The following is a 20,366-nucleotide window of genomic DNA, read 5'->3' as shown; positions in this document are numbered from 1 at the left end:
TGACACAATCTCACCAGTAGTCCGACACATAAACATCAAACATCCAGGGAGAGAAATTCCTTCGATTAAATACATTGGAATTTATCATACCCCTGTTAACCCTAGAGGAGGTAATAGAACATTGGAGCTAAGAAAAAATGAGGCGAAATGGATTATCAAGTTAAGAACTATAGAAATGGGGATGAATATTGATGATGGACTATATCATTTTTTACAATAATGTATACATGATTGTGGATTATAAGATATGTTTTCTTTTTATTACCAATACATCTCTTTACAGGCTGATAATACATTGGGATCAGTGGTTTGTTGTGCCTATATGTTTAACTGATGTATACTCACATACTATGGTGATGGATGCCTCTCTTTGAGCGATATTGGATATCTCCTGTCTGTCCAATCACTTTTTATCATATATAACTTTCTATGATAATGTGCACATATTGGACTAATATGTATAGGATCTTTCTTCCAGTTCCTCCTTTCTCCTTCCTATCATTCGGAGTCTCGTTGGTTACCTTATTCTGTCCATACATTGAGGATGGTTTATTACCTACACAGAAGATTTTTCAATTTAGGTTTATTTAAATCTAAAGATCAGAGTATTTGATATGAGCTTCACTTGTTGGCCCAATATACTTATATATATTCCGCCTGATGATTAGTATGTATTAATTAGGTTCTCTGACAATAGGACAACAGGTCTGACTAATATGAAAACTATTCTAAGATGTCCGCCATGTTCGCGATGTTTGTAGTGCGCCCTTTTCTCTTTCTACTATAAGAATATTCTAATTGTGGGTTTGAAACTCAGGGTCGGCATTGGCTAGATTGCCCACACCAACCAGATTTAAGAAGACATCCGTGCTCTCTTCAATGCACACACCTTCGTTGGTATTGCAACGAAGCAACACGGGACACGGATTGCTATTATGCGGATGTTACGAGGATACAGGTTAGTTTTGAAGGCGTTACGGCTAGCTTGCCTTGGGGATGCCCCATTGATTTTCATTACTCATTGGCCACATAGTTATGTGGGACATTCCTGTTTTATACTATCATGGACAAGACATATTCTTTTGGATATGGTTTTCTGACTTTATTATACCTTTGATATTGATTGATTCAGGTTTGAATATTCTCTCTCATATCATGACTTTATTTAATATCGGCGATACATTTTCTTATGTGACTTTCTATTTGTGGCCTGACATTGTTATGGCCAAGCACTCTGAACAACATATAGAGGTTAGATTCATTTGTGACGTGATGTATCTATATGGAGTTAAATTGTGCTTTGTAGGGAACCAGGTTTCATGTTATTGTGACGGTTCAGATATTTTGCTTAGATTGGATTATGGTTCCTTTGATAAGAAGGATATGATAAATAAAGGCCATAATATGGCCTGTATCAGCTACTAATATGTGCATACATGTTCTTCTCATTTATTTGTAGGACCAACTATAAGCTGATGAACTAAAATTATATTATCAAAAAAATGAAAATCAGTTGCGGTTTTTTTGTACAATGAACACGCTTAGTGCGGACAATACCAAGGTTAGTGGGGTACCAGATTTTGATTATAGGTAACACATATGGTCTACATTTTGACAGTTGATGATTGGATCTCTTCCCCTGTTTCTCTGTCATTTAGAGATTTGAATATCATTTGGAGATACAAGTGGTAAATGGAGAGATTAAGGTACTTTCCCTTCAAAACTCTTTTTGGGGGTTACATAGGTCTCTCTTTTATACTTAAAAATAGTGACTCACCTTCACATTCATATCTAATTTCATCCCTATCACTCATACTTACTATATCATTTCATTAATCTCAAAGACTAATTTGGGATGTAGGTTCTCCATGGCACTTTTTCTATTTCCAACTCACTTTTGGTGCAGGTTGACTAACTGTGATCCTTTCTTTAGTCTTTGGAGTTGTTTTTCAGATTTTGTATTTTTTAATTATTAATGTAATATTTTTGAATTATGATTTGTCTGCCTTGAAGAAGTCCAATGTGTGGACGAAACACTTGTCGGCTGATGTTACATGTGGATTCGACAAAATATCATCCGGTCCTTTGACTCATAGTTTATTTCTGTGTTAGATTATGGACTTTTATTGTATCTATTTACATTAAGTCTTTTATGTTGATTGGTTGTCTACTGTAGGGGTTTAGTGTTGTATGTTATTTATTATTGTCACCAATTTTTTTAATTAATATTTTAATTATATAAAATTATGAGAATCTACATTGCTTGAGGTTATTAATATATGAATGTAAATGGATTGTGGACAGTCTCACAATTTACTAATTATATGGTAATATTTGACTTTTTTGACTTTTTGATTATCAATACTTTAGACAAAAAGAGAGAAAGAAAGAAAAAGATTGTTGTGCTCCGCTAGTACATTTTGTTTGATTATATAAAAACCAAACCAATTATCTTTTGCAGTTTTTGTCCAGTATTTCAGCTTTCATGCTGTACAACACAGGAACACCACTATTTAATTACAGTGTAATGTACAAATGCTGCACAAAACATATTTTGTCAGTGCTGCATGCCCGCCTGCCTACTAGTCCAATATGCCTTTTCTAATCGTGCTTAGCTACTAAGCTCGCTGGTGCTGCATGGACTCACAATAATAACATAGGGCCTGTTTAGAGATTGGCAAACAGGTTACAAACGTGACAGATATCCCGTCCGCCGTTTTACGGTGTCCATAGGCTGTAATGGAATCGCAGTCTGGAGGACGGAATATCCGTCACGTTTATGAGGAGTAACGCCATCCTCCAAACTCTAAATCAGGCCCATAGTAATTAACCTGCTTCTCTTTTAAAGCCTCAACAATAGTTCGGCTTTTTAGGCAGTTTTAGAGTACCATACATAAGTCCTGTCAAACTTACAACACTTGTATGCAAACTGGGAGCACTTGGACTGTCCCCAGGGCTTTCTATGACCACTGGAAACCGGGCAGAGATTGTGTGTATAGTGACTACGTCTGCTTTGTTCGAGACTGCTGCATATTGAATCAACACCTACTATTAGGTCTGACGTTATTCCGACTTCAAGACATTTCAACAAATTAACCTCTTCTATGTGTATTTTTTCAAAGAGACGGCACAAGCTTGGACGAAGTTGTGGAAAAACAAGGAGACGTGATTGAATACCTTCAGCGTCACAATGCAATACTCAGCAAGCGACTGCTGGCCAGGGCATGTCAGGAGGCCAGTGCCTGACCGTGCCTGTGGGCTCAGAAGACCGCTGTACCTCCAGCAGGGCTGAGCACGGCTATCTGGTGCAGTGATGACCGGTGTTACCGGTGATCGCCCCGAACCTCCCAGGACCGTTCTTCCTCTAACGGTGTTTCTTTCTTTTCTGTGAACGCCAGTTGACCTGTGGATTCTGTGTACTTTTAGACCCAGGACAGTTTGATGCAGTGCATTGAAAGTCATATTGGAAATAACTTCAAATGTCTCTTTTATTACTTTTGTTGCCTTTTGCCCCTGGAAGACAGAAAAATTTAATAAAAATTATCATGAATATTGGTTGAACATTGTAAATATTGGCACTTGTAAAGTGATCACGTGGAATAACCCCCTAGGCCGCCAGCTATTGTGTTTTTTGTTAGTATGTTCATGTTAGTATGGCCTTGTAAAAAAGTCACATTTTTTTCTTCCTTTGTGCGATGCCAGTGCAAAGCTGTCTGTCAGTGATGTTGGTATGTAAAATGGGTATCGTGGCATCCCTTCATTTCAAAGTGGTGCGCTCTGGTTCTTTAATAGCAAACCAGTAACTAACACAGCACGTCTCCCATCAGGGAGAAGTAAAACTGAAACTTTCCATAGAAGATGATAGACTTCCATAAGGGATCACGTTAAATTGTAATGCGCTGTCTTTATGCACTTTTACAGCACTGAAGAGAAATGGCGATTGCATATTGTTTTACAATATCCTGCTCATAATTTTTCACTGTGTACAGTCTTTTTGTAATTTCGTAAGAATTCTAATGGAGAATGCATCTTGACCTCAAGTGTTTTCAAATCTAACTAGTTAAAACCCTATGCAATAAATTCATTGGAGCAGTGTGTAATGCGCACCACTCTTGACTTTGTATTCTGTTTCCTAGTGAGACTGATTTTATCTCAAACCTTTCATGTGTTCAAAAAGCCAGAAGTGTGATCCATTAACCAGTCGCAACCTCTGTTTAGGGTATGTAAGTTGTTGGAGTTAGTATTGTTTTCACCTATATTTGAAGAAGGAGGATATTTGAAACGGGCATCCGAAGTTAAATGAGCATATTGAGAGCTATGTTTCAGGTCCATGGTCTGGGTCTTCTCGTTTTCATTGATCATAAGGGAAAGAACCCTTTGGAGCATGGTGAAGGGCCACTGGCAACTCATGATTTTAATCCACAACTTGTTATTTTTCTTATTTAAATAAAATGAAGAATTAATTTGCTTACGATATTGCTAGTTCCTTTATATTTTTAAATCAATGCTTTGTGCATTGGTAATATATCTGATAGAGACTTATAGCCGTAGATTCCTTACATTAGAATATTCCCTGGGCAACAGAATGGTACAGAATTTTTCACGCAGTACTCTTGCGCGTCAGTAGGTGGAGTTGTTCAGCTCTGTGTCATCTGTTCCAGAAGTGACATGTACAGTGCCTATATAGGTGCCACCCTGGCGCTGATGTAATTTCTTTCCTTTTCGGACAGCGCTGATCCTTTAAGAGCTACCCTCAGTTGCTTTTTGACTAATGTTTTGTTGACTTTTTGTTGAACATTTTTCAAGAGATTTCTCTCCTGGTGTGACAGGGCTGTCCTCAAAGAAACCTACTTGTTTCAAACCATGTGGTGCCTGTCACAGGCAGATGTTGGTGATAGACCCACACTTGTTTTGTGATGGTTAGAGAGGGACCACAGCTTCAAGACTTGCGACAAGAGCCACACCATGCACCCGAAGCCTCTGAGCTCCTCACTGCCTGATGTTTGACAGACCCCACAACATGCAAGATCTCAGTCGCACAGAAGGTCTCAGGACAGCTCATGGAGCCGTATCAGCGGTTGTCGCCTTGTTCAAAATCAATGGGTAAGTCCCACAGCAAGAAGTCATCCAAGAAGTCTAAGAGATCTTTGACTTTGCCACACCCGTCTGAATCCTCAGCCGAGGCATGGGACTGTCAGAACTCCAGGCCTTGCACTTCGGTGGGGCCTGATACAGGGTCCACTCTGCATTTTCCTCACTTCCCCAGAGCATGAGTGACCCACGTCCCACTGTAAGAATTCTATGAGACCATGTTCCTCATATTTGGGTGGCCTGGCCCCGATAAGAGTACTTTCGGGCCCACAGATTCAGAAGGGGCCCCCACTGGATCGCTGCTTGTGGGTTCTCCCTCTGCACCAGTTGGGTTAATTGGATCAGGTGCTAGATTTGGAGTAGTGCCATGTGTGAGATCAAGAGCTTGCTCAGTGCCCACTCCAGTACTGAGACTCCTGGTGCTGCCGACACCCCACTGATGGGCCATTTGGGTTTACCTGTTCCCCTCGGCGATTCATCAAGGTGATATCAGTGTTTGCAGGACATCTGCAGAGGCCAGGGGTCCCAGTCTTTTGATTGGTTGTTGAAGGCAGGCTCGCCCCAGGCAGTCGTCTCCCACCTCCAGACTACGGAGTATGTCTTGCATGCTCTAGGATTCAATGTCAACATGCCGAAGTCACACCTGCCTCCCTCTCAGGCACTCTCTTTAATCAAAGCCATGCTGGACATAGTACAGTTTCAGGCCTATACTCTCGAACAGTGAGTCAAGGATATTCAGGCGATGATACCAGTGTTTCAGCCTCCTATTCTGGATTTCAGTGAGACTGGCAGTGAGGCTGGTGGGCCTCAAGTCCTCCTGCATCTTGCTTGTAGTTCATGCCAGTTGGCATATGCAGGCTCTTCAGTGGGACCTTAAGTTCCAGTGAGCACAACATCTGGGAAATCTCTACAACATGGTCCAGATCTTGGAGGTAACTGCAAAAAATCGGCAGTGGGGGCCGACGAGCCCTGATTGGCTCAGTAGCAGACCCCTCTCCCTTCCCCAACCAGGGCTGACTGTAATGACAGATATGTCACTCCTGGATTGGGGTGGCCATCTGGGAGAGGTGGAGATCAGAGGACTCTGGCGAAATGTGGACTCCACATCAACCTGTTGGAGTTTCAGGTGATCTGATTGGTATTGAAAGCCTTTCTTCCTTCTATATAGGGAAGACTGGTGTACATGTTCAGTCGCAACACTACCGCTATGTGCTACTGCAATAAACAGGACAGGGTGGGGTTGTGGACCCTTTGTCAGGAGGACCTAAGTCTCTTGACGTGTCTGGAACATCAGGGCATTTCCCTGGTTGTTCAACACCTGGTGGCCTGTCTGAACGCCAGAGCAGACAAACTCAGCCATCTGTGCCTAACAAATCACAAATGGCATCTCCACTCGGAGATGGTACAATGTCTCTTTCAATAATAGGGAGAGCCTTGATTAGATTGGTTCACCACTGCCGGATATGTGCAATGTCAGCAGTTCTGTGTGCTGTAGTTTCCAAGGTGGCTGTTGCTCAGAGACACTTCATCTCAAGAGAAGCTTCAGCCTACTCTGTGCCTGCCCGTCTGTACCACTCCTGAGTTCTCAAGAAGATTAGGAATACAAGGGCCCAAGTCAGCCTTGTGGCTCCGGATTGGACTAGAAGAGTCTGGGATCCAGAGCTATTGAGCATGAGCATTGGTGCTCCGGTCAGTCTCCCTCATCAGAAGGATCTTATGTTGCAACAGCAGGGGAGGGTTCTGCACCCAAATGTGTTTATCCTCTACCTTCATGAGTGGAGATTAAGTGGAAGCAGTTGGCAGATTTTCACCTTCCTCCTGAAGTCTATGATGCTATTCTGGCAGCCTGGTGTCCCTCCACTAAAAAGGTATGCACCTGCCAATGGGATAAATTTGTGAAGTGGTGTGCCTCCAGGCATATTGATCCTCTGTCTGCTCCAATTTCCCAAGTTCTGCTGTTTGTTCTTTCTTTGGCCCAGTAGGACTCTGCTCTGGCACTGTCAATAGCTACTTCTCAGCTATATGGCATTATGTGGTTGTCAGACCAACCTTCTCTAAGTCACCCGTTGTGGGTAGTGTCTTAAAGGGCTCCAACACGTATCCTCCCAGGCCATTCATCATCCCCCAATGGGATTTAAGTCTGGTCGTTACCTTTTTGATGTGCTCGTCCTTTGAACTCCTGTAAAACTGCCTTCTTAAGTTACTAACCATCAAGACAGCTTTTTTAGGGCCCATCTCATCAGCTAGGAGAGTCATCGAATTGCTGCCACTCCCTGTGCACCCTCCTTATACAACCGCCTATCCGGTTAAGCTGCTATTCCGGACACGTGTGTCCTTTCTGAATGTTGTGACTCCTTTCAGTGTAGGTCAGGACTTCACCATGCCTACCTTCTCAGCTCTGCCTCATACTCCTAAAGAGGAGGAGAGACTCCTCTGTCTGGCTCCAAAAAAGCGTTGTTGTTCTAGAGTCCTGGTGGATGATCAACTCTTCGTAGAGTATATCAGGCAAAGAAAAGGAAGGCTGTTCAGAAACAGGCCATCTTGAGATGGATAGTGCTCTGCAAAGAAATCTGCTACACTTCAGCCAAGAAGCAAGCCTTGGCTTGCGGGCTCCTTCTACCAGAGCCATGACTACGACCACTGTGTTAGCTCATGGAGTCCATATCCTGGACATCTGTTAGGCAGCATTGTAGGTAATTCTGCACTGGTTTACCAAGCACTATTGCCTGGACAGTCAGGTCTGTTGTGACAGGCACTTTGCCAGTTCAGCCCTGCAGAACTTTCTGGTTTTAATCTGTATTGCAGACCAACCTCCAGGGGAGTTATTGCTTTCATTCAGTAGAGACTATCTTGCCACAGATTCCTTATCTATCCTTCCTTCCTCCCCGCTCTGTCAACTGATTATAGTGGGAGGATCACCCTTCTAGGAGCCTTAGAAATTCACATCAGTTGCCAGTCTTCCTCCTGGCTCCACGCTGTGGTGTCATAATCCAGAAGAGGCCACCCTGTAACACTAACCTGCCCTGGGTACTGTAATAGCCATAAACACAAATGGTCAGCAGGTAGGGACAAATTAACCCATTATTTTAAGAAACCAGTACTCACTCCTGATTTCATAGGTCAATTCCTTTCCCTTATTTATTTAAATCATTTTACTAAAAGGTCAGCAGTAGCTCGTCATTGAACAATCAAAATCATAGCTATATACAAAACATAGATATATACATAACATCACAAACATTTATGGCAAAAAAAACAAATCTCAAAAATGGCAGTGTACCATAGGAGGGTTATGCCCAACATTATTCCTTTACATTGTGGTCACTGTTACAGAATTATAGTAGTAATCCACAAAAATGCGGTGATTGAAGGTTTAACTGCACCCAGTTGTCAAATACCTATCTATTTATTTTCAAAGGTATTATGTGGTGCATGATTTTTGTTTTTGTTTAAGTTAATTGACTTCAAAACCCTCAATCTCGCTAAAGATGTGTCGACGCGTTTTGGCCTCTTCAGTCAGGGCCTCATCAGGACTAACAGGGGGCAATGGCACCTCTACAAAAAATTAACAGAAAAACCAAAATCATAAATTGTTAGAGGACGGTTCTGACCATCAGGTCTGCCCTGATTTTTCGATTTTTGACCACCTGGTTTTTGACTGTTTACTGTGAGGAAGCCTCCTATGAGGTGACTCCTGCACAATAAACACATGGTAAAATGGACCGCACGTGTTTACCGCTGGTGTTGCCGTGCTAAGGAAAGGCTGCTGTGGCGCAGCAAGGCAGGAGGCCCCGGGTAGGTTTCATGTGATCATGTGTGCGCATGGATGTGCACCCATGTGAGGGCTGTGGGAGGAGGATTCCTAGTGTGCCCAGCCCAAGAACTGCACTTAGGTAGTCCTGGTGCAGGAGGAACTATGCAGAGTGGGTGGTGACCTGGAGTAGGTCTCATGAGAGGGGTGTATACATGTGAGGGAGAGTCAGTGTGCTTACTGTCTTTTCACTGTAGGGACACCCATTTCAATGCCAATGTCAGGGTGCTTGAGATATTTGCATTGGGGGGATACTCCATTAAATGTCAATGGGAAAGGAGGGCCTAGGGTGCAACTCCAGTTCTCTGGGGTCCCCCGAGACCAGAGTCATACCAAAGTACCCTGTAACCTGTAAGAAAAGAATGATGCAGTAGGTTACAGGAGCATAGTTGTACAACTTATGGGTCATCCATGGATGTCATCTTTCTCTGCCTCAGCTCAGGATTAGGGCCAATTACTGCTCTGTCCAGTTGCTGGAGCAGGGCCTAGCATCAATCAGCCAGCTGTCATTCCGTGCCAGGAGCAGGCTGGAGAAGCCCTGCGTGGAATGTCAGGGAGGAGGGGTTGAGACTTTCAGAGCACTTGTGGCAACTAACTCCTGGAGGATGCCATCTTGAGCTATCCCAGAAGACTGTGCAAGAAGGAGGGGACGGGGGCAAGGAAGTGATGTGGCACATCTGGATAGGCCAGTGGTGCAGACCTGCTGGACACTTCCACCCACTCAAAATGTCCTGCACAGGGGAGAGCTCTCTCTCTTGGCTGTGCTTCACTGCTGGACACTGGGATTGCAGACATGCGTCATGGACAACTGGAAGGAAGAACCTCCTGACTGCCCTTGGGGCAGCGACTCTGCCCCTGAAGGATTCCAGGCCAGCGAGGCGAATGCCAGGGCCAGGCAAGCTGGCCCCCTTATCCCCCCCAGAGGACTAGTTGGGGGAAGGACTGGGCTAGCGCAAGGAGAGCGCGCTGCCCAGAAGGAAAAGAGGGAACCCAGAGGAAAGATTGGTCCAGGAGTCAGTGGGACTGGCTCCCTGATAATCTGGGACCCTTCCAGGCCAGGAGGCCTAAGGAGAGTGCTCCTGGTGGCAAGGGCTTGTCACCAGGAGCGGAACGACACAAGAATGATGAAAATCGGCCCTTGGGGGCCCGAGATATCACAGGACAAAGGATGGCGACCTTTAGGAAAACAGCTACAAAGCGCATGGAGCTCCACAGCTGCTTGAGACTGTGCCCCCAGGGTGGGCCAGGGCCTGGGGGCTGCCCAGGAGGAAGAGGAGCAAGGGGGGTGCCGTCGCACTCCCCCTCGCAGAAGAGGAAGGGGCCCCGGACCCCATCCCGGGGCCCCGTGAAGCCTGGTCCAGTGTTGTACATAAGATGGGGGGGTGCCATCGTGCACCCCCCTGCCGCTGTGGGAAGGGACCCCGGACCCCATCCCGGGGCCCCCGGCGGCGAAGACAAGCCGTGGAGCGCCGTCGCGCTCCCCGTGAAGTAATGAGGAATGGGGGGGGGGGGGCCGTCGCGCACCCCCCAGCAGAAGGAAAGTCAGGGAGTGCCGTTGCGCTCCCTGTGAAGATGGCCAAATGGGGGCCGGATCCCATCGTGGGGCCCCGAGAAGAGGCAGGAGTGGGGGTGCGCCGTCGCGCACCCCCAGCCGAAGTGGAAGTCGGGGAGTGCCGTCGCGCTCCCCGTGAAAGTGGCCAGAGGGGCCCCGGACCCCATCCCAGGGCCCCGAGCAGAAGAGGGCCTGGGGGAGCGCCGTCGTGCTCCCCAATGAAGAGAAGAGGGCCCCCGGACCCTATCCCGGGGCCCGAGAAGAGGACGACTTCGGGGAGCGCCGTTGCGCTCCCCGTCGTGAGGAGGAGGGGCCCCGGACCCCATCCCAGGGCCCCGAAGACAACAAGAGGAAGGGGGAGTGCCGCTGTACTCCCCCCACGCGGCCCGTCTGGCCGCAAGCATCCCTGTGTCTGCCCGCTGGAGCGGGCAGACTTCAATGCAGCTGGCCGGCTCCCGCGGCAGCACCCGGAGGTGCTGGCCGTGCGGGGAGCCGGCGGGGGCGGCCAGGGGTGGGCTCCCTGGGCCGCCATCCCACGAGGGATCCTTGTTGTGGTGGGGGGGTGTCCGGGTGGGACCGGCACCCCCAGGAAGAACACCTGGAGAAAACGGGCACAGCGGCTCTCCCCAGCACAGCGGGAGAGCCGCTCATCAGGTATGCAGCCGCCCCAGCATGCTTTGCGGGGCAGGGGGCTGCTGTTTGAGCCCCCAAAACGCCTGTTGTGGTCCCAGGGAGATGGGGCCACCACCAACGGAGCACTAGGAGACAGGGGGAGCTGCAGGAGCAGCGCAGCCTCCCCCCAACATCTGTTGGTGTCCCCACCCTAGGTAGGGTGGGACACATGAGAGATAACCCCTCAAGGGTTGGGTGGATATTTGAAACACAAGCTTCAGTGAACTTTTGTTCCTGTTTGTGCAAGGGTGCCTACCATAGGTGTAGGTTGGTATGGCCCCATGTATTCTACTGTTATTTTATGGTTAAGTAGGAGTAATCCAAAAGTAATCTAAAAGTAATCCTGATGGTTATAATGCTAGAATTTGGTCTCTTATGTTCCCTGATTATGCTAATTTGAATAATGATGCTGACAGTCACCTTTTGGCATGATGAAAGTATTTAATCATCATTGCACGGTACTGCCAAAAAGCAAGGGGGGCACTGGGATTGTTTTGCCATGTGGATTGTTGGATTATATTCTCCCTTGAGGAGACCTGAGAGATTACATACTGTTTGCCCAGAGTGATTCTATCACTTTGTATATATTTGTAGATTGTTGCATAGTATTGAGTAGTGTGTGTGAATAATAAATGTACTTTTACTTTATCAAAAGAAAAAGCACAGACTGGACATTCATTTATTAAGAGTCATGCTTGTGTGCTTGTGAATGGGGATTACTAGCCCACACCACCTCCCTTGAGTAAGCCTTGGACTGCTCTGCAACGCTACCCTATGAGAGTCAGGCGCTACAATGGGGTGTTTGGTTCCCAGTGGCAGTCGTGTGCGGACTCGTTACTTGTGCAGACCACACAACTAATGACCCACCTTCCAACATGAGTGCAACAAGTATCCAACTGCAACAAGCGTTAGTGTCAGTCTCACCCAAACCCATCTCTATCCCATCATTAAAATTTAGTATCAATCCATTTTAGACAATCCCTACTTATGTCACCGTACCTCAAAGGTGGAAGCCAAAACTCAAGTTGCACCAGTGCACTAAAACAACCACAGATCACATGCTCTATGTTATTACTGAGCATGCATCTTTAAAGTGTGTCCCCCACAGGTAAAGAGCTGTTAATCGTACCTTTTCTGTTAACCTTAGTAATACTTGCAGATTGCCGCATCTACCGTCAAGTTGGTATCGCTGTGGTGTGGCAAGTCCCAAAAAGGACCTGACATCAGCGCATCAGGGTGTCGCCTATATAGACTCTGTGCATGTCACTTCTGGTGCGACAGTGCTGATGACACTGATGCGGAGCTGAACAACATCACCTATTGTCGCATTCTAACACCTGGGAAATATTCTTAGGTAAAGAGCCTTTGGCTCAATAGTTTCTCTACCAGATAAGGCGTTACTGAAGGTAAGTACCTTAGCCCGTATTTATACTTTTTTAGCGCCGCATTTGCGTCGTTTTTTGACGCAAAAACGGCACAAACTTGCAAAATACCATTGTATTTTGTAGGTTTGCGCCGTTTTGCGTCAAAAAGCGGCGCAAATGCGGCGCTAAAAAAAGTATAAATACGGGCCCTTGTTTGTTATTTCTAGTGGCATATTTAACTGCAGTACAGAGGAAGCAAACTTACATTGTGTGATGGTCTGCTTCTCATTGGTGCTTCAGTTTGGGTAGAACATAATCTAGAACTATTTGTCTTATATTCTTATTTGATTATCATTTTGGTGTGACCATTGTTAATCTTTTCCCATGAGCTTCTTTAATTAAAATTAACAAACTTAATTTATCCTTCACCCTTTCTGGCTAGAGGTAGCATAGCCTGACCCATGGGAAGGCTACACCTGTTAGCTGTGATGCACAACATTCTCGAAACTCTTGCTTGCCCAGCTCCATTATGCTAACCTTTCATGTACCGTTACATTGTCTCTTTTCGTACTGGTGCTTTCACTGAAAGATGGGGTGAGCTTTTGTAACAATTCCTCTGTTACTCCACCAGCTGTTGTAATAAATCCATCTGCTAAGCATACGATGCATGGGCCAACACACAGCTTTTCTCATATCTGTCTTTTTTTAAAATATATTTTTGTTGTTTTCATTGATACACAACTGCTCATCAAGAACGTTGTTGACAAAATTTCAACTGTAAAAGTCATAATTATCTTCATCCCCTTTGCTGCAGATAGGTCGTTCCCTGCCCCCAAATCAAGGCACATACAAGTGCAACTCTGTTCCATATGTCTTTGAATGACCAACTGGCTTCCCCACATTTCTTCCTGTCCTTTGTGTATCAACTGCTGCATGAAGCATTTTCATATGCTGATGACACAAAGAATATTTTTTCTCTGTCATCGGCCCAGAACTAGGACCCGTCGATGTTGAACCTTGGCTTAAAGAAAATCTCAGAATGGATGAGCAAAAACTCCCTCAAGCTCAGCGGTGATGAGACAGAGATCATGGTTCTGGGTAAGAATTCTGCTCTGTGGGACCCTAGACATTGGCTGTCTTCTCTAGGAACCATGCTTCTCCATCCACGAATGTGAAAAACCTGGGCTTCCTTATTAATGATAAATTCACCTTGAAACCGCAGGTGATTAAAGTAACTGCCGCCTGTTTTGCTTTTCCCAGATGGCTAAAAAAGGTAATCTGGCTAATTCACCCTGCAGCTCAGAGGACCGTAATTCAAGTCCTAATTGTTTCTAGGCTGAACTACAGAAACATGCTCTAGCTGAGTGGTGATAAGACAACAACTCACCACTTACAGATAGTTCAAAATGCTGCTGCCAGAATGCTGTTCATTTTCTCAGATCAGCCTCAGTTTCTTATCTGTTACAGGAACTGCATTGGCTTGGGATCTCTAAGTGGATTGAGTTCAAGGCACTCTGCTACATGTTCAAGGCTAAACAGGAAGTAGGACCACACTACTTTCAGGAACTGGTGAGTCCCTACCAGCTCACACATTCTCTAAGCTCTTCAAACCAATCTTTGTTTACAGTACTGAGGTTTCATCTTTTTCACTTGAAAGGATGTTCTTTCTCCTACCTAGGCCCCAAACTCTGGAATACCCTGCCAGAAGCTCTAAGAAACTGTAATTCGTTAATGGCCTTTCATAAAGGCCTGAAGACTTGACTTTTGTAAATGAACTGATTTGCACACCCTACCTATACCTACCCTGCACCGGGAAACCCTTTTGGGTAGCTGTGGTCATTGCGAAACTAATAAATTAAAATTAAGCCAACCATGTCCCTACTCCATAAGGCCACCGATGGGGCCCTCTCACCAAGTCACTGTATTTCCACTAGTCTCTTGGCAACTGCCAGTGCCAATTGTAGGAAATTAATTCCATCTTATCACCCCCTCCTTGGCTTCTTAACTAAACCCAGAGTCAGCCTTTGGGGGTCTCCTCTACCACAAGGCCAGTCACTTTCCACTCTCCCCCTCACAGTAATCCAAAATGCATCTACTGTCAGACACATCCACCCCATGTGGAGAAAGGGGGCCCCTCTGCCCCACACCTCAGACAATTCTTTGCCCTGCCCACATACATTCTCAATGTATTTGGTGTCAGGGAGGTGCGGTGCAAATAATTTTGATGTATCAACTTCCCATTGGGTAAGTGCACAAGCCCCCTTCCATTCTTTCTCACTCATATTATCCTCTACATCTCCCCATCCTGCCTGTGTAACAGGAAAACTCTGCTTCACATGATCCCCACCTTGAGTGCTCCATAAAACAGTGACACCAAGCGTTGTGCACAGCCAACCGATAACTGCAGTGTTTCCGACCTGCTGGGGGTAATAGGAAACTGTAATAATTCATGCAGTAATAATGGTAAATTGTCCTTTATTCTGATAGTAGGTTCCTGTACAGAAGTACTAGTAGTGGTGGTAATACAGCAACTCCCAGCACTCCCGCTTCAGCCTCTTCCTTCTCCTGCCGCCTCCAGACTCCCTCTCAACACTCCACCTAGAATCCCCCTTCCTCTACATTCCATTTCCCACTTATAAGCCTATCACTACACATCTCCCCCCTTACACATCCTACAAAAAAAAATACACACAAAAACTATGTACAGATAATACCTATTACAGTTAAAACAATATTAACGGTTCTTAATTTTGCATAAGTTTCCCATACTTCACTCCTTTCCATCATCCAGCTTAACCACACTGTTATACACTTTTATCACTTTTTGTGGTTTGGAAAACTTGCTTTCACCCTTCTTCACTTCACCAAACCTTTTCACTGCCACCCAATCACCAACTTCCACATCAATCTTCTTCACTCTTCTCCTAATGTCATACCTTAGTTTATTACGCTCCTGCTGATCTACTACCCTCATTCTCATCCTTCCCCGATCAACCCATACTTGGTTTTTTTCACATAACCACCAAGGAAATTCCTTTGTTGCTGGTTCCCTACCTTTAAGAGCAACAAATGGCGACTCCCCAGTTACCGAATGGGGCATTACTCTATGTGCCCACAACATTCTGTTCAATTCCATTCTCCAATCTAGTCCATTCGCCAAAGAGAGTTGAATATTCTCCATAACCATCCGATTCACCCTCTCCACTAATCCGTTAGCTTGCGGATGGAACAACGCAACTTTCTCATGTTTAATTCCCAATCCAGTCAGGAATTCTTTCATGCTTGCTGACACCAACTGCACGCCATTATCAGTGATCAGAACTCTCGGCACACCTTCTTCCAAAAATACTTTCTTAAGAAATTCTATAGTATTACTAGTCGTAATTCGTTCTAAACTCTTAACCACGAACCATTTACTATGGTAATCTACCAAAACAACAAGGAATCGATTCCTTCTAGCCAATTTATCCACCGGGCCTATAAAGTCCAAAGCTAACTTCTCCCACGGTTGTGTTGGGAACTGTACATATCCTAAAGGTGGCTGCCTGAGAACTCTGGTTTTGTCACTGTTACCACACGCTACACATTCACTCACCATCCGTTCAACCACCCTATCCATTCCAGGCCATCAATAAAATTTTCTTAACCTCCTCTTGGTTAAACTCCTTCCTAGATGACCCTCATGCACTAATTTTATCAACCTCACTCTCAGTTTCCTTGGAGGAACAACTTTCTAGCGTCTTAATATTTTCTCTCCTTGAATACTCAATTCATTCCTTACTTCCAAATATTGTTTCAAACTTTCATGTGGGAGGCTGCTACTACTATCAGGATCACATATAAGCCTTCTTAACTCACGGTATTCTTCATCCTCCACTACAGCTTCCTCCCACTCCTCTTGTCCTAATGCCAACTCAACATCTATTGGAGACGCCTCTACCTCCATTTCACTCATTAACGACACCTCTTCAGAACCCTCATCAACCGGCAAACGTGACAGACAGTCGGCCACAACATTTTTCTTACCCTTTACAAATTCCACAACAAAATTGAAATCTATAATGTTAAGCAACCATCTAGATATTCGGGGTGTTATACTTCCCTCCAAACCTCGACCACACTTAAAAACTTGCAATAAGGGTTTATGGTCCGTCCGAAGTACAAAAGGCAGTCCCCATAGATAGTACCTGTAATGATTTACACCCCAGCAACAGGCCAACGCCTCTTTCTCAATGGCAGAGTATGATTGTTCTGCCCCCTGAAGTCTACGAGATGCAAATCCAATGATTTTCTCTTCATTCTCCACCACCTGTATGAGAACCACTCCTAATCCCACACTACTAGCATCCGTCATTAAGATCGTTTTCTTGTACACATCAAACTGTCCCAGAGTGGGAGCATTGATAATGGAACTCTTAATCTTCATAAATGCTGTTTCACACTCCTCTCCCCACCCAAACACTGTCCCTTTTTTTAACAACAATCTCATAGGCTCCACAACCACAGTAAAATCATGTACAAACTTTGAACAGTATTCTGCCTATCCCAGAAATGATTTTAGTTGATCCTTGTTCTGTGGTCTCGGTGCCTCACTAATCGCTTTTACAATACTTCTTTTTGGTTTTATCCCTTCAGCAGATACCTCATGACCTAAATAACTCACTTGATCTTTCCTCAACTGACATTTCTCTCTCTTCACAGTCAAACCATGAGCCTCAATTCTCTCTAAGACTTTCCCCATCAACTCATCATGTTCACTCAAAGATTTTCCCACTACTATGATGTCATCCTGGAAACACAATACGTTCTGTAGCCCATTAAAAACATTTTGCATGATTCGTTGAAATACAGCTGATGCTGAGGCCAGCCCAAAAGGCATTCTACAGTAACGGTATGCACCCAGAGAAGTAACAAAAGATGTTAATGGCCGTGAATCCAGATGCAAGTTAACTTGATGGTAAGCCGCAGACATGTCCAATACGCTAAACACCTTACCACCCCCCATCATACTCAACATTTCTGTGATGTTCGGCAAAGGCTGCCTATCCACCCAAATGTTCTTGTTCAAATCCCTCAAGTCAATGCATAGACGAATCTTGTTTCCCTCCTTAGGTGCCACGACAATAGGCGCCAACCATTCCGAGGACTCTATAGGTTCAATAATCTTTTCCTCTAACAATTTGTTAAGTTCCTGCTGGAGTGGTTCCCTCATCAAGAATGGTATGGACCTTACCTTGTGAACTACTGGTATCGCATTTTCTTTTAAAATTATGCGATGTGTAAATTTCTTCAATTTACCTAGTCTGTCAGTAAACACATTGGGAAATTTTTCCATTAATTTTTTGGACCACTCTGTTTCCATTTCTTGAGTCTCCGTATGTTCGATATTCACCTTTTCCACAGTCATGACAGGTTCAACTGCATTAGGATCCTTTACTATCTCTAAGTCCTTCTGATGTCGCCATCCTAAAAGATTGGACCCCTCAGAAGTTATATACACCTTCCCGTGTACTCCATTGCCTTTGAACAAAATGTCCATCCACTTCATTCCTAGAATATTGATTCTCTTCCCCCCATATCCAACTGCTTTGACATCTGCACTTTGCAAATCCTCAATCTTCCCTTCCAAACACTCCATATACACATTCTTGGATATCAAAGTAAATAGGCTACCAGAATCTACTAGTACTTTTACAGATTTGGATTCCAACATTATGTCACAATGGGGTTTTCCCAACTTGACAGTGCTCTCCCTCTTTAAATTTCTTCCAGTTTTGGATTCTGTTTTCCATTGGTTAACTTCCAAAGCACTATTAACAGTTAGAACAATCTCCTCCTGCTCTTCTTGTGCATTATCCACAGATTTGATACTATTATTTAATACTTTTCCCTTCGACCTACACACTTTGGCCAAATGACCTCTTATTCCACACACCCTGCACGTTAAGGTACGTGCAATACACATAGGACTAGAGGCAATATGTCCCAAACCTCCACACCTATAGCACAAAATGTTAGGATTCTTCTTTTCCATGACCTTAATTCCTTTGTTTCCAGAATTCTTGTCTTGTTTCTTTACCTTGAACTCTTTCACCTCAACTGTATTTTCCTTGTCTGAGTCCCTTATGTGACTCTTAACTTCAATTTCTTTCATCCATGTTTCAGTATGCTCCATACTTTGCACTATTTGTATACACTCTTCCAATGAGGGATCAATGGATAACAATCTCTCCTTCACTTTCTTGCTGTTAGTACAGCGTACAACCTGATCACGTATTAAGGAGTCACTCAGATTTTGGAAATCACACGTTACTGCCAATCCCCTTAACGCTGCGACATAAGTTAACACATCCTCATCATAACCCTGAATTCTAGAGAAGAATTTATGTCGTTCAAATACTATACTTATTTTAGGAGTGAAATGTGTCTCCAGCATTTGCAGAGACATTTCATATGGGTTTGCAGGTTGTCCATCCCCCATGCCCAAGGACACCTCAGGCAAATCATCATATATTCTACGACCTTCTGTCCCTAAAGGATGCAATAAGATTGCTTGTCTCCTAAGCGGACTGTACCTGTCCCCCCCCTATTGCTAATAAATAAGTAGAAAAAATGTTCTTCCACCTTTTCCAAGGAATTGTCGGTTCTCATGGCAAAGGTAAAAAACATGGAGGTGTCGAGATGCTTTGTTCAGCCATAGCTGCAACTGAATTTAAATAAATGACAATCTAAAATTACAGTCTTCTTTCAGTTTCCAATGTGTTATTTTATATCACAGTCTTTTTTCTAGCTCATTTGTAAGAGTCCTTCTTTTGTTTTACTGTTTGTGAGATTGAGGGTGAAAATACAGACAGGAGTCGGAGTCGATAACAAAATGTGAGTAGTTCCTGATTTATGCCGCTTGCATTACATTTAGGATTGGTTTTCCTCCTGTTGTTGTTTCTTTGTTATTCCACGCGCCAGTGTTCTATTTTTAGCGCGTATATTTCCTCGTGCCATGCGCGTCTGAGTTCTGTTTGTAGCACGCGCTAGAAGTGTTTTTTTCTCAGCGCGTGTATAGAATTGTTTATTTTCAGGAAAGCGTTGCGTGCTCTTTCAGTTAGAATTACACAACAAAATTGTTAACCTTCGGAAAACCGTTGTGTGCTCTTTTCCGATTATAGTTACACAGCAATGCTAATCGCTACTGCACGAAATGTGAGTCTTTATAATCGATTCACCATCAATCTTAATACAATTGATGTCGTACTATCATTGGTATTCTTTGGCACACGCGCTGAAGGTTAAGTCTTATAAAAACAGTATCGCTCCTTCGAAATATATGTAACTTGGCACTTACAGTGTTCAGTTCATGTTCAAAGATCTTCCATATATTTTCCTGGTTTTTCTGTTGCTCACGTTTGTTAGGAGTAGGGAGTTGCTTGGTTGTCCTTGGGTTCTGCGCAGAGTCCACTCGTCGCCATTTATGTAATAATTCACGCAGTAATAATGGTAAATTGTCCTTTATTCTGATAGTCGGTTCCTGTACAGAAGTACTAGTAGTGGTGGTAATACAGCAACTCCCAGCACTCCCGCTTCAGCCTCTTCCTTCTCCTGCCGCCTCCAGACTCCCTCTCTCAACACTCCACCTAGAATCCCCCTTCCTCTACATTCCATTTCCCACTTATAAGCCTATCACTACAGAAACCTTTTGATAAGCTGTATCGGCAAGTTCAGCATATTGGAAGAACTATCCAGGCCCCAACAAGAACTCCATACATGCATTCTCAAACATAATGAACCTCTCATCTGGGTATAAATCTCCCAGTGTCTCACAACCCCCTGCTCCCCAGTAACTGCGCCATGCCATCCCAGCCTTATCCATCCAGTGACAATC

General features: G+C 44.4%; 1 protein-coding gene across 2 annotated transcripts in view; it reads left to right on the top strand.

The window, feature by feature from the left end:
- Positions 1-11,786, top strand: part of TMEM192 (transmembrane protein 192) — a 357,863-nt gene extending 346,077 nt beyond the window's left edge. For both annotated transcript variants that reach the window (XM_069243904.1, XM_069243895.1), the window contains exon 6: positions 3,123-11,786. In XM_069243904.1, the coding sequence (XP_069100005.1) occupies positions 3,123-3,246 (124 nt within the window). In that variant the 3' untranslated portion in view covers positions 3,247-11,786. The remainder of the gene's footprint in view (positions 1-3,122) is intronic.
- Positions 11,787-20,366: the final 8,580 nt, after the last annotated feature.

The sequence above is a fragment of the Pleurodeles waltl genome, chromosome 1_2 (assembly GCF_031143425.1).
Source record: "Pleurodeles waltl isolate 20211129_DDA chromosome 1_2, aPleWal1.hap1.20221129, whole genome shotgun sequence".
Taxonomy (NCBI): domain Eukaryota; kingdom Metazoa; phylum Chordata; class Amphibia; order Caudata; family Salamandridae; genus Pleurodeles; species Pleurodeles waltl.
Note: the sequence above shows the minus strand (reverse complement) of the source record. Positions and strands in the feature narration are given on the sequence as shown.